This window comes from Aureobasidium melanogenum, assembly GCF_000721775.1.
Source record: "Aureobasidium melanogenum CBS 110374 unplaced genomic scaffold scaffold_23, whole genome shotgun sequence".
NCBI classification, from domain to species: Eukaryota; Fungi; Ascomycota; class Dothideomycetes; order Dothideales; family Saccotheciaceae; genus Aureobasidium; species Aureobasidium melanogenum.
The window spans coordinates 252,495-266,083 of NW_024470075.1; the positions used below are offsets into that span (position 1 = coordinate 252,495).

General features: G+C 49.5%; 7 protein-coding genes across 7 annotated transcripts; 4 read left to right on the forward strand and 3 right to left on the reverse strand.

Annotated features, from left to right (window-relative positions):
* Positions 1-1,311: 1,311 nt before the first annotated feature.
* M437DRAFT_77910 (uncharacterized protein) lies at positions 1,312-2,156 on the forward strand (the record flags this gene model as incomplete). Its single annotated transcript, XM_041026900.1, has 3 exons — positions 1,312-1,521; positions 1,573-1,863; positions 1,917-2,156. 3 exons carry the CDS (start codon positions 1,312-1,314, stop codon positions 2,154-2,156), a joined length of 741 nt encoding a protein of 246 aa, XP_040876829.1.
* A 390-nt stretch (positions 2,157-2,546) lies between these two features.
* On the forward strand, positions 2,547-4,547 carry M437DRAFT_68777 (kinase-like protein; the record flags this gene model as incomplete). The annotated part of the gene is made up of 3 exons (XM_041025170.1): positions 2,547-3,033; positions 3,080-4,403; positions 4,454-4,547. 3 exons carry the CDS (start codon positions 2,547-2,549, stop codon positions 4,545-4,547), a joined length of 1,905 nt encoding a protein of 634 aa, XP_040876830.1.
* Positions 4,548-5,162: 615 nt separating this feature from the next.
* Positions 5,163-6,774, forward strand: M437DRAFT_55927 (phosphoglycerate mutase-like protein; the record flags this gene model as incomplete). Its single annotated transcript, XM_041022966.1, has 3 exons — positions 5,163-5,435; positions 5,490-5,535; positions 5,588-6,774. The coding sequence occupies 3 exons, from the start codon at positions 5,163-5,165 to the stop codon at positions 6,772-6,774; spliced, it is 1,506 nt and encodes a 501-aa protein (XP_040876831.1).
* Positions 6,775-7,160: 386 nt separating this feature from the next.
* M437DRAFT_77914 (uncharacterized protein) lies at positions 7,161-7,736 on the forward strand (the record flags this gene model as incomplete). Its single annotated transcript, XM_041026901.1, has 1 exon — positions 7,161-7,736. One exon carries the CDS (start codon positions 7,161-7,163, stop codon positions 7,734-7,736), a length of 576 nt encoding a protein of 191 aa, XP_040876832.1.
* A 264-nt stretch (positions 7,737-8,000) lies between these two features.
* On the reverse strand, positions 8,001-8,495 carry M437DRAFT_68779 (uncharacterized protein; the record flags this gene model as incomplete). The annotated part of the gene is made up of 1 exon (XM_041025171.1): positions 8,001-8,495. The coding sequence occupies one exon, from the start codon at positions 8,493-8,495 to the stop codon at positions 8,001-8,003; it is 495 nt and encodes a 164-aa protein (XP_040876833.1).
* A 411-nt stretch (positions 8,496-8,906) lies between these two features.
* On the reverse strand, positions 8,907-10,064 carry M437DRAFT_55869 (NHL repeat-containing protein; the record flags this gene model as incomplete). Its single annotated transcript, XM_041022953.1, has 1 exon — positions 8,907-10,064. One exon carries the CDS (start codon positions 10,062-10,064, stop codon positions 8,907-8,909), a length of 1,158 nt encoding a protein of 385 aa, XP_040876834.1.
* A 1,485-nt stretch (positions 10,065-11,549) lies between these two features.
* On the reverse strand, positions 11,550-12,923 carry M437DRAFT_77916 (uncharacterized protein; the record flags this gene model as incomplete). Its single annotated transcript, XM_041026902.1, has 2 exons — positions 11,550-12,680; positions 12,762-12,923. 2 exons carry the CDS (start codon positions 12,921-12,923, stop codon positions 11,550-11,552), a joined length of 1,293 nt encoding a protein of 430 aa, XP_040876835.1.
* Positions 12,924-13,589: the final 666 nt, after the last annotated feature.

The following is a 13,589-nucleotide window of genomic DNA, read 5'->3' on the forward strand; positions in this document are numbered from 1 at the left end:
ATGATATCTTCCTCTGGCCTTTTGTGCATTCCCAGAGTCTTTTGCATTTGATACGCGTATTCATTCGACGAATGCTTAAGGTGATGGAAAAGAGATGAGGGGCAGTCGGCCTGATAGGAAGAAGTCGTCAACAGCATTTTTCTAGAATGAAGTGTGCGTAAATCAAGGACTATATATATTTAGGAAATGTTGAACTGGTTGAATAACTGCTTTTTTTGAGATGATGAGGTTGAGATTCTCTTCATGAGATTGTTTAGCCGATCGCTGCACCGAGTGCATCGATGACAACAACGATATGCACCGAATCAGGCAACGTTGAGGAAATGGTTGCACAGCAAGACAGAGTCGTGGTTGCGTCAGACTCGGTCAGAGATAACAGAGAAAGAAATGTTTCCCGATGCCGATTGTTGAGACTGATGGAATGTGTGCTTTGTCTGAAGGCGGACCGATACTCGAGCGCGGAGAGCCGCTCGTCGCTGGGATTGAGATATCGGGAAATTCAGCAAGTCCGAACAAACACAACTAAATGATCGGGGAATTGCCGAAAGGATGAATTGAAAAAGACTGAAACGTACGAGAAATTGAGCCTGGTGCTGGGTAAGACGATACAAATCTTAGGAGAGAGATGAGTGGTAGGCAGGGTGAGCAATGGTCGGGTAATTTGGTACCACTGACCAGGCAAGAGATGGTCTGATGTTCAGGAGGGAGATCAGCATCAGCAGATAAGGAACTATGGGGATGCACGCTAACCCGCGGCAAGGGATCCGGGTATGGAGGCCTATGGATGGCTTGGAGCTCACGTGTGGTCGAAGATGAGGTCGGCGCAGGCACAGAACAGCTATAATCGCAGCATGAAGATGATAACAAAGTAAAAATCTCGAGATAGCTTCCCAACGGAGAAACAATCTGGTGTTGACTGTTGCTCCTTCCTCAGAATACCGCATGTGTGTCGCGAACGACACTCGATGTCGGGATGGCTCTCGGAACAGGGGGTCCGCGTTACAGCTTAATGTAGATCCCGAATGTTGAGGCTTATCCGGGGCTGACAAGCTCTCCATGCTATGCTATTCGCAGATACAGTATGCTGCTGGTGAGGCCAGCGGTGTGTCGTTCGTGCTTGCCTTGATGCAAGAGCCCATAGCTGTACCACCCCCCCACGGTGGCCTTTTTCTTATAGACTTGTGTGACTTCCCCTCCAACTTTCTTTCTCCTCCAAACCTGAATCCTTTATCTACCTAGTAGCTTCTTGTACAGCCTTTCCGCCAGGACGACCGACCTTTCTGACACTCACACCTTTTCATCATCGCCAACATGTCCGCACCTAGAGCTTACCAGTTCATCGCCCTCAGACGTCTGGCAGCTGGTGGCAGCCGTCGCCAGCTTCACATGACCGGCCCTGCTACTTTCCCCTCGCCATTGCTTACTGCTGAGCGTCCTGTCTCAAACCTTCCGCGTGACATTGCAGGCCTGAGAGCCGAGTGTAAGAGACGCAAGCTGGATTACTCTGGCTCTATGCACGACGTAAGCTTCCCCAAACAATTGTATCGTGCTTCAGGACTGATCAGGTTACAGCTCATGGCTCGTCTGTCTGCCGATGATTTGACCCATTCTCGAGCTTTTACTACCGCTGTCAACAACAGCAAGCGTCCTAGTGCTGAGCAGCAGGAAGAGGTCAAAGCAGTGCGTCACTTCAACACTAGCCGTGCCCTCAAGGCCGTCAACGACAGCTCTACCATTGATTTTGCCTACTTCCCCGATTTTGACCCTGACAATGCTGAGGCCTCTGCTATTCGTGTGCCTCTGCTTCATGACAACTTCAGCCCTGCGCGTACCGGTGCTCACAGTCCTGAGGCTGCCGATGAGGTACGTATCCTTAAGAATGTTAACTCGAAGAATATGACTAACGCAGTCCGCAGATGGTTATGAAACCACAGATCAATACCATGGCAGCTGACAAGATCATAAGCAACTTTTCCGAGGTTTCTGATAACAATGCAATGACGATTGACTTCCATGGCATGGCGGAGAAAATTGCTGCAGCCACTCAGAAAGCTGCTCAAGCACCTATTGCGGAGCAGACTAGTATTCTCAAGCAGTTGTGGACAGGCATTATCGAGGACTTCAAGGGCGTCCAGGCAAAGCCCGTTACAGCTTGATTGAGTGACTGAGGGCGTCTAGCTGGATTCATGATGTAGATGGCTGTCGACACAGAATGAAATTGTACTGGCTGGGAGGCCTGTCATTTCCCACAACGGTCGCATGCTATCATGACGTGGTGTAAACGAGTGTCGAACGATAGAAGATAAGGCAACCTGGCAGAAATCTAATTGTGAAGTCATTAAGTATTTGTGGTGGGTGGGTGTTTGGCGGAGGGTTTGTTTATGCGTGGAGGCGGAAGATGTTGATGCGGCAACGGTTGCTTCTCCCCTCGTCAGCAATCAATCAAGCATCTCGAGCAATCAATCATACACAAATCAGACCAGCGCTTCGAGACACTCTTCTACAAAAAGAGCATGGCGTCTCCCGATAAGAGTCTGCATTTGAACATGCCCATGATGCCGCCGCCAATGCATTCGCGCGCTGGCAGCGACTTGGGCGAGCGACCTCTGACTCCCACCTCTCCACGACACCAGAACCAGAATCATAATGCGCAACCCTTCATCTCTCCGGCTCAGACACCTCAGGGCAGTCCAAGCAAGAACCGCATGCCCCCTGGCGCCTTCGACCTGCCCGACGTATTCTCCAATGCCATGAAACTACTGCCCACCCTGGGCTCTCCTTCAAAGACTCCCAGAAACCAAGATCACAGCCCTACGCGCAAATCTAACAAGGAGAACACCCCACCTACTCGCCCTGGCGCTCAGCAACAAGATCATGTCAGCCAAGCTGCGGCGAGCAGACAGAGCCAGTATCGCCAGGACGAACAGCCCCTGAGCAGACAGCGCAGTGTCATTTCTGGTGGCCTAACACAAGAAGAGATTGAGAAGCTGCAGAAGCCCACCGTCAAGCGTCTGGCTAACGTTACCCAACTTTGTGAGTTCAACTTTCTCCAGCTTGCTGGAATCTGCTAACAGCACAGACTTCCTTGACCACTACTATGATCTTCTCAACTACGTCTCAACCCGCCAGAAGCGTACCGAACTCTTCCATGCCCACAATCCTCCACCACCGCAGACTCCCAATGATGAATACCAATCGAACATGCAACAGTACCTTGGACGCGAACGTGCAAAGCTCCGTGCCAGACGCACTCGTCTCAACCATGGTGATTTTGCCATTCTCACTCAGGTCGGTCAGGGCGGTTATGGTCAGGTCTACCTGGCGCAAAAGAAGGACACACGCGAAGTCTGCGCTCTCAAAGTCATGAGCAAGAAGTTGCTATTCAAGCTCGATGAAGTGCGCCATGTCTTGACCGAGCGCGACATTCTCACCACCGCAAAGAGTGACTGGCTGGTGCGTCTTTTGTACGCCTTCCAGGATGAGGCCAGCATCTACCTCGCCATGGAGTATGTCCCCGGTGGTGACTTCCGCACTCTTCTCAACAACACTGGTGTTCTGCACAACCGTCATGCTCGTTTCTACATCTCCGAAATGTTCCTCTGCGTCGACGCATTGCACCAGCTCGGCTACATCCACCGTGACCTTAAGCCTGAAAACTTCTTGATCGATAGCACTGGTCATGTCAAGCTTACCGACTTTGGTCTGGCTGCTGGTTTCCTAGCCCCAGCCAAGATTGAGAGTATGCGCATCAAGCTCGAGGAGGTCGGAAACATGCCCCGCGATGCTATTCCCTTTGGCAGGCCCATCGAGGAGCGTTCGCTGCAGGAGAGAAGAGAAGGATACCGCAGTCTGCGTGAGCGCGACGTCAACTACGCAAAGAGTATCGTTGGAAGCCCCGACTACATGGCCCCTGAGGTGTTGAAGGGCGACGAGTACGATTTCACTGTTGACTACTGGTCTCTCGGATGTATGCTCTTCGAGGCGCTTGCTGGATACCCACCATTCGCTGGTGCGACGGTCGACGAGACATGGCAAAATCTGAAGCGCTGGTCATCCGTCCTGCGCAAGCCTGAGTACGAAGATCCCAACTACTTCCTTTCTCGTCGTACATGGGATCTCATCACTCGTCTCATTTCCGGAAAGAACCAGAGGCTGCGCGGTATCTCGCAGGTCAAGGCTCATGCCTACTTTGCTGAAGTTCGCTGGGACCGACTGCGCGAAGAGCGTGCCCCCTTCGTGCCCGAACTCGACAGTGAGACTGATGCTGGTTACTTCGACGACTTTGAGAGCGAGAAGGACATGGCCAAGTACAAGGAAGTCAAAGACAAGCAGAAGGCGCTCGAAGAGATGGCTGAGAGGGACGAGAAGATGGGCCGCAATCTGTTTGTTGGCTTCACATTCAAGTAAGTACTTGTCCAAATAAGCTCCTGATCCTATACTGACTTTAACCTAGACACCGAAAGCCCGCCGTCGACGAGAATGGCGAACGCACTAGCCCTCGCAAGCCTCTTCCACAAGTGGATGAGGACTTTGGCACCATCTTCTAGGTGCATGCTTCTCTTTCTTTCTTCTTCTTTTTCATACATCTTAGGGACACGGTGTGGGCGATGGTTGGGGCGTAGAAATGGCGATCAGGACTGGGCAACGACAGACGAAGTTCGAATGGTGATTGGGTTGACATGACTTTGCATGAGGACATTTCAGTGTCCATCTTTTTGTTCTCTTTTCTTTTCCAAGCAGACAGTCGGTTGAATCGACAATTTCGTATTGCGATGTTCAGACAAAGGTCACGGATCCAACGCATTCACTGTAGAGCATGAGGCATGTGTCGTGATTCGTGTCTAGGTCTCTATGTTCGAGGATACTGCTCTTGATTGTGACTTTCTTGTATGTCTTTGTTCTGCCATCAAGGTCAAGGTCCGTGCACGCTTTCTCATGTGGATCCTGTCCGCGAATCGTGTTGAGCGGCGGTAAAGACCAAGACAGCCTGTCATCCACGACACATCTTTATGTCTTTTGGCGATGCGACCATCATGAGTATTCCTTGAGAGGTTATCCGCCTCTGCAGCTTATTATGAGAAGTTCGTCCGACTATCGTAATTGAGCAGCCACAAGCAAGCAAGCAGAAACTGAAAAGCCTTCCTTCCATAGGCTTGAGGATCATGTTGTTACCAGTCTCTTTAGCTGTCGTTGCGGTCGCAGTATATTTTGGCTTGCAACAGGAGCTCTCTTGGTTGACCTTAATACACGACCAACTCCATACGATTTTGAGCAAATGGGATTATCCCCAGGTTCCAATCCTAAGCACCGCAAACGAAAATTGGAACATCTTATATCACCTTGGAGGCAATGGACCATGGATTTCCAAAGTAGACGGTGTCTATGGAGATGATTTAAGTATACCTGAGGGTTGTCACATAGAACAAGTGCACATGGTAAGAGCTCTCCAGCATTTCTCGAAACCTGTATATGGGCTTACGCTATCTCAGATAGCGAGACATAACGAACGATATCCGACGCATGCAACAGCTGAACGTAAGTCTCCATACCGAACATCCTTCCCTCTTTGGTTCTGATCAAATTACAGACATGGTCTCTCTTCACAACCGCCTTCGAACGTTAGACTTTGCTCTCCAGGGTGATCTGTCTTTCTTCCAGAGCTGGACTTTCTTCATGGACGAGGATTATAGATCCAATATCGGTGAATTGGTTCCTGTAGGACCATATGCTGGTTCACTGGGCGCCTTCCAAGCAGGTGTCACTCTTCGAACACGTTACCCAGATCTTCGTGCCACAGCGATCGCTCGCAACCAAACAAACTTTTGGGCTGCAGACTCCCATCGCGTAGTCGAGACTGCAAAACACTTCGCAGGCGGCTTCTGGGGCGTGGACTGGAATACCGACACTGCAAAATTGCATATCATACCCGAGACTTCGGGACTAGGTGCCGACACATTGACGACAGGCAATACCTGCAAAGCCTACCTCAAACCACACAATCCTGAAGGACGACATAAAGGCTTGCACAAACTCAAAGAATGGCAAAACATTTATATACCACCCATCATTCAGCGATTGGAGCAACAGAATCCAGGCTTGAATTTGAGCATCCACGAAGTCTTTTCCATGCAAGAACTTTGCGGATTTGAATTGCTTGCTCGGGGAAGTAGTCCCTGGTGTGATGTCTTCACACACGATGAGTGGCGAGATTTTGAGTATGCTAGGGACGTACTCCATTACTATCGCACCGGGCCTGGAAACAAGTATAGTGCAGGCCGCGGCTTCCCGTTCTTGAACGCTACTACCAACCTACTTTCAAATGGCACTTCAGCTGGATCCCTCTTCTTCAGTTTCGTGCATGATGGAGATATCTTACCGTTGCTGTCTGCGTTGGATCTTTTTCCGTCAGCTGAAGACCTGCCCACGGATCGGGCACCAGAAGATAGGCTGTGGAGAACCTCTTCCATTGTTCCCATGGGCGGAAGGGTCGAGTTTGAGCGTATGGTATGTCCTCAGGTTTACTGCCATTCTAACGCTCCACTCTATCCGAATCATGTATATTGCAATCCGCCTCATCCAGAGCCTTACGTTCGTGTCGTCGTCAATGATGGCGTCGTGCCTATACCTGGCTGTGATGATGGACCTGGAAAAAGTTGTCCTTTGGCTGCTTTTGAGAGGAAGGTCATGCTCAGAGGTTGGGAAGTCGGTGACTTTGGACGTTTGTGTGAGTTGGAGGAAGGAGCGGCTGACAAGATTACTTTCTTGCATCAATGAAGGCTATCACATAATGAGCCTCTGCTAGACGTGAATAGTATTGTTTGACAGTCGAACTGTATGTAAGTAAACAAAACATGGGTGTGATCAGAATTTGCTCAAACTTGATCATTCCAGTCTTCTTAATCCAACCCCATGCGCAAGCAATTCACACGACATACCACGTGGAATGAATCAGTCAGAATATGGCAAGCGCGCTCCTGCGTTCTTATCTGCGCCGGCACTTCGCTGTCCATCTTAACTTTCTTCATCTACATCAACATCAACATCAACCCCCGTCTCGACTTCTTTCATCTGTATCAACATCCATCCCGACTTCGACCCGTCTCTATCCACAAATCCAACAGGGACACACATTCCTGCGTCGATCCAATCAACAACCAAAAATGAATAGCAGTGAGGGATTGCAAACGCTCCAAGCAGACCAGAACCTGTGGTACAAAGTCTGTGTCTTTCTCCACGACTTTTGCAATATCGCAACCGATCATGCAGCAGAGTTACGCACGCTTGCAACAACAGATGAGCTATACATCAGCACACCATACTTTACAGCCGAAGAAGCCGCTTTGGTGAAAAATACACGAATTCTAGCACCAACCCTGACAGATGTCCCAGAGTTCGAGCAGTTAGATCAGGAAGGTATTCCTAAACCACGTCAAATTGAGGGTGTCGCTTCGCACACTGTCACCATCGAACAAGCTATCAAAGACTGCCTCCGAAACTTCTTCGAAAAGCGCAGAGCAAGTGGAGATTCACGTCCTTGTGGCCCGCATGACATGGGCCCAATATACCGTGCAGTCTTTGGCATATCGAAAGAAGAACTCAAGGACGAGAAGTTTCTAAGTCGTTTGAGACGGGCGGGTCTACCTCGATCGGAAGCAGAGGTAACAGGAAAGAGTAATGAGCAGAAGGCTCAGAAAGGAGGGAAGAAGGAAGGAAAGAAATGTGCACGTAAAGCTTAGGGCCTGGCATCTGCGATACGGACAAACTCAGTATCTATTTTTCCAAACAATGATAGTCTATCTCAAGCTTTCGCAGTCCAATCAAGCCTAACTCCAGCACTTAGGTGGCAACCCGCCGGGCGTGGCCCGCCCAACCAACCATATATTCGATGGCAAGATCGAGGTCGTAGCAGCCTTTTGGTATGGTCGCGTTGTGCAATCTGTATCCGAGCCGAGTAACATCGGTTGCCCACTCCAAGTCGCGGTTCGGACAACCTATAGATCTCAGCCATGAGCGACATGAATCAACAACCAAGTCAACTTACCGTGCCAGCGCACGTTGTGTCCATCGAACCCCTTGTACTGAATCTTTCCAGCTTCGTCGTAAAACACGCCCTTAGTTCCAGGCCAAATACCAAGATCATCTGCACCATTGATTTCTGCAAAGTTGGTAGGTGAAGCTTGAGTCAAGGGGTTCAGCGTCAACCCCCTCGTGTGCTCGTATTCGTCGTCTGGAAACTCAAGATAAGAAGCAGTGCGATTGTAGATGTCGGTGGTATAAGCTGTTGTTCCGGTCCAGGAGTCTGCAGGGTCGAGGATCGCATGATAAATATCGGAATACCAGGCTGATGATTTCACGTAGCCGAAAGAGCTTGTGGCATTGATGTTGGTTGAATTTGTAAGGACTGATTTCACCCTGAAGACAGAAGAAGCTGGGCAATATGTTTGGCCATAGGCTATAGTGGCCAAAAGCACGATAATGCTAAGGCTGTGGTGCATGTTGCTGGTGGTGAATCAGCCGATGTCAAAATCAGAGAGTAATAAGAAAGGCAGTGAAGACAATTTGACATGTCGATTTTATACACGAAGATCAATTGCTGGGTGCGCTACTATTAATAAAGAGTATTGTAATTGATATCCTGCATACTGACCGTGCTTCTGGTTTGGTTGAGAAGCACGACGCTCGATCTGCAGCAAGCATATAACCAGCTAGCTGACTCGAGTTCACGCTCTCGGCAAGAGTCTTTCCGTGGACGTCAAACCCTCATGAAAAGTACTATGCATTTTTACAGTCACGATTTGACAGCCTTTGGCTTACAGGAGGGGAAGAAAACTTCAACGGGCGCTTCCTCTCGTGCTTGATTGATGACTTGACATGTGCCCGGTATCTCACCTCCTCTGGACCTGTGCTCAAGGAATTTCGATATCCGTCAGATTCAGCCTGATCAACTGATTGGTCAGGAAATGCGTATACCAGATCGAGTCACCGAGAATATCTTTCTGTCCTTGACCTGGTGGCTGGCCAACAGCATACCCGAAGATACCGCTCTCGCCATAAAATGGCACTGTGATACCTGGAGTGTCCAGAATGACGCTTGGCTCAACAACAACACTGACATTGCCTGTCTTTGGGTTGAGTACGCCCAGTGTGTTTTGCAAGATGTGCGTAGCCCACACATTTCCTTTCAAATCTTGAGCAACCTCAACAGTCTCTGTGGGAGCATTAGGCTCAAGGTAAGGAGTTATGGCTCCGGTTCGGGTGTTGATTCCAGTGATGGAGGATGAAGTTGTGCATGCAAACCAGAGAGTCGAACTGCCGTCTTCGTTTATCGTCTCGGCACGCATGACAAGAGGTTGCAGGGCATCCAGAGGTAGATCGAATTCTTCAATTTCATGGGTATGACGATCCAGACGGCCGACCTTCGAAGCACCGAACTCTAAGAACCAAACTCCATCATCATGCTGTGAATAGTAGATGCCAAGAGGAATTGCAAGAAGCGTAGGTACAGTCCATGAGGTGAACTCATGTGTCTCGTAATCGAACTTCGTGACTTGGTTGCCAGTGGTTTGGGTGAAGTAGATTCCGTCCGGAGCAGAAGTCACGTCATTGAAGGGTTCAAGGTTGCCCAAGACACTCAGGAGCGGAGGAGGAGGGGTGAAGACGACGGTCTCGCCGCTGTGAACATCGTGGCGCACAAGCTGATTGTGGGCCCCGTTGCTGAAGTACATGTAGCCATCGTAGCCAGTACGAATGGCACAAGACAGGAGTTCAAACTTTGCGTGGCTAGGCAATGGTAGGGTGAAGTTGTCTAATCCAGGTACAGTGAAAGGAATGTCGTACTCGGTGAATTCACCAGTATTTTGATTGAAGCGCGCAATCTTGTTGGCGAAGAATTCTTGCACGTAGATGAAGTTGTCAGGTCCTATTGAGACGTCACATGGTCCCGAAACGGCAGTAGGAAGCTGCCATGAGGTGAATGCTGAATCGGGGACATCGAGTTGGTGCTGATACGCTTGCACACCAGTCACAGCGGCTGCAAGGGTCAACACAGGAAGCTGATATTTCATTTCACCCAAACACGAAATTGAGAAGAGTTGTCGAGCCTAGCTCTCGCTCTCATCAGTGACAGACCAGCAACCTAAGTACCAAGACGCAGGCTGATCGACACTGCATTGAATTGTCATCTTAGCGTTGCTTCCGTTGCTCCTTACTCGAGTCCCGTCGACGGTTGTCATTCCCGTGCCGTGGTTCACAGTAAGTGCTCGATCTCAAGATGTCGTGGTAATCAGCAAGGACCGCCAAAAGAAAAAAGGCTAGTGGATGACCAAATCGCCCCACGCTGGCGCCGGCAATTGCGAACCTACTGCCTTATAAGCATGCAGATCTGTATATGGGATCATGGATTGCCGCATTGAGATAATGCAAAGAGAATTCTAATCGATGTCTTCTTGGCACAGGACTGTAACACAGAATTTATTGAACATCTTGAAAATTCACCGTTGGCGCCCGAGACGCGACTTTTGATCATGATCAACTGACTGAAATGCTTTCGTGAAAGATGATCGCACGTGACAGTGATTATGTACGTTAAGAACGGCTTTCCGAGCACATACGGCCACAGTCAGCTGAAAACTGGGCATCCCGTCCGCTCTGCCATACATAAGCAGTTGAACGGCAGATTAGTACTACGGTGGGTGACCACGTGGGGATCCCTGCTGCTGTATGTTTTGCATCTCGATCTTCCTTTTTGTCGCTCAACTATCGAGAAACAGCTTGCAACGTTGTCTCGACGCTTTTGAATGCCTGCCGTCGAGGTGACGGACGCGAGACGCGGCATTTGTCAACAATGTTGACTATCAGCGTCTTTGCTTCACAACTACACTTCGCTGCTGTCTTGTTCAATCGCTTAAGAGCTCCGTCTTCGCTTTGTGTGTTAGCAATTCATCTCCCTTGCACTGTCCTGGCGCTGCTTGAGAGGCCGTCGCTAGACTCTCAACATGGCGGCCAGGCAAGCGAAAGCAAGCCTCTTCGATGCGATCCCGGCAGAGATCATTCTCAGAACTCTAGACTTCATGTGGCCCGACGAGTATTCGGGGTTCACGTGTACGTGCCGACATGCGCTTGATCTCGTCAATGCGAGATGGGCTTCCGACACTCTTAGTTGTTCTCAACACCGCGGTTCAACAGTCAGTCTGACGGGCGCATGGATGCGCTGGCTGCGTGAACATCGGAAGCAATTCGAATCAGAGGGTTGTTACACGGTCGACGAAGATCCTGACCTATAGACACCCGGAACCTGCTCATTCTTTGGCGGGCAGGCACTAAGGACGTCTGATGGCCACCTCAGCCGTTGGCAGGCAATATGGAGTACGAGGGATCTTCGACTGTTTGCGTGCATAGTAGAGATTCACAAGCATGTCAAGAACTCATCGTCTGAGCACGACAACTCGAGAGACATGTTCACTAAAGGTAGAAACTCATTCCCAGATTCTGCTTCTAATGTTGGCAAACTACTTGTAGGAGCAAAGGCAGCGAAGATGTGCTGTTGTTTCCTAGGCTATGACCTGCGTTTTCCTATACTCGGTCCAATCTTTGTCAAAATCCTCGTATCGAGAGATGTGTTGACTATCGTAGAAGCCTTCAAGAGCAAACCTCCAAAGACGCCGAATCCATCTTCCTCTTCCATATGCATCATCGAGATAAGCTTCCCGGCTTGCGGAGCTGGTGTCGCCATAGAGCTTAGTTGTGATTTCTGATTCGAAGAACTTCTTGACTTGTAAGTCTTCCTTGGAGAGACGAGTTCTAGCATCACTGTAGAGTTCTGGAGGTATAAGGTCCATGTCTCCGTAATAGTGTGCAAGGACAGACGAGGGAAGTGTTTCATCATCAGAGAAATCCCAGAGCCAGATAGGAGGTTTGCGTGCGAGGATAGGAGGAACACTTAGAGCATCGTCCCAGTCTAACACGCCAGTGATCTGTACGTGGTGTTCTTCAGAGGCATCGGAAGAAGGAACAGTAGTGTTTCGTTCAATGAGAATGTTACGAGGCTCAAGGTCCCAATGATATAGAACATTGGAGTTGAGTGAAGCTCGATCTTCAAAGAATCCCAACTCATCCATCTCGGAATAGATCTTTTTCAAACGCTGAAACATTCCGGCGTCGAACGTTTCAGTAGGATCATCTGCAAGTTTGTGCTGTATCCAGGCATCAAACTGCGTACTCAGGAGCTCTCGTAATGAAGTTGGTGATGGGGAGGTCGGCTTCGATCTGGATGATCCGACACCGACGCCAAAACCTTGGACCTGTAGAATATCCATAGGGCTAGTGTCATCTACTTTGCCAATTCCATGGCGGTCGGGCACTGCTCCAGAGCATTCGAGTCTGCCTGGGTTCGGAAACTTCATGTTCTCGATTGCTGCCAAAAGACGTACCAATTCGCTCGCTGTGCTGAGTCTTTCGGTGATTGTCAGATCCCCATAGGTCAGATCCAGTGCTTGTCCTTCAAGTCGCGTCTGCAGAGAGAATGGCATGCCGAGAGCATTGTTTGAAGTACAGTCGTAAGCGAGTACACGAGGAACACGTAGGCCAAGCTTGGCAGTTGCGTCGAGAATAGAATACTGATTACGAATGTCTTCATTCAGTGGATCTGTGTCCTCTGCAAACCGTGGGATCCGTAAGACGACCTTTTGAATTGTGGATGCTGTCTCATGGCTGTGTAGATCCGCTGCTATTATTCTGTTGAAGCTTCCACCCGATATGCGAACGATGTTCTCAAGAGATTTGGATCCAATATCATGAGCCAGAGCTCCGACTTTCTTGCGGAATGTCTCGAAAGATTCATGAGAGTATTTATATGTGGATGTGGAGTTGGGTGTAGTTGAGTGCGAAGAGTCGGTCGATAATGACTTGGCGTCGGACGTCTCCATCGTAGCGACGATCGCACAGTGATACCGAGTAGGTAGAAGGTTGTAAGTATGTTGGGCTTTGAGGTTTATAGCATGCTTGGACTAAAGCTCGCGTCAAAAGCCAGGCGCTTAGGGACTGTTTGTGATTGGAATGCGTGTTTTGCCAAGGCTCGATATAAATAGTCGTTATCTTAGAAGCGCCAAAACGATTCACTTTCATACAGTTGAGCAGCACTTGAACTGTACGTGTTAACGCAGCACATCGATGAGATCTTGTGAAATCTTATACAAAGACACTTTTCAACATGCTTTTCCGGACTCTCCGCTCAGATTCTCAAGATGTCGGCAGATTGCGGAGTTTCTTGTGTCAAACATAAGAGGTCAACCCCCACAAGCACCTCTTTTGTCCAGCGCTTTGCAGAGTTTCGCGGGGATGGGTCAAACTTCCTCTTGCTGATCACTACATACTTTGACTAATCTTGCTCCATAGTACCAACATATCTGCATCTCCAAGTATCCCAATCTATGACAGCAGCTTTGCGATTGCTTTGCTGCAATTCATGACTCGACCTCGTTTGCCCGCGCTTGTCCAACTCTTCCTGCTGCGGCGTTATCTTGCACCCTTTCCAGCAGCAGCCTTTTCAGCAGCAGCCTTTTCAGCAGCAGCCTTTTCAGCAGCAGCCTTTT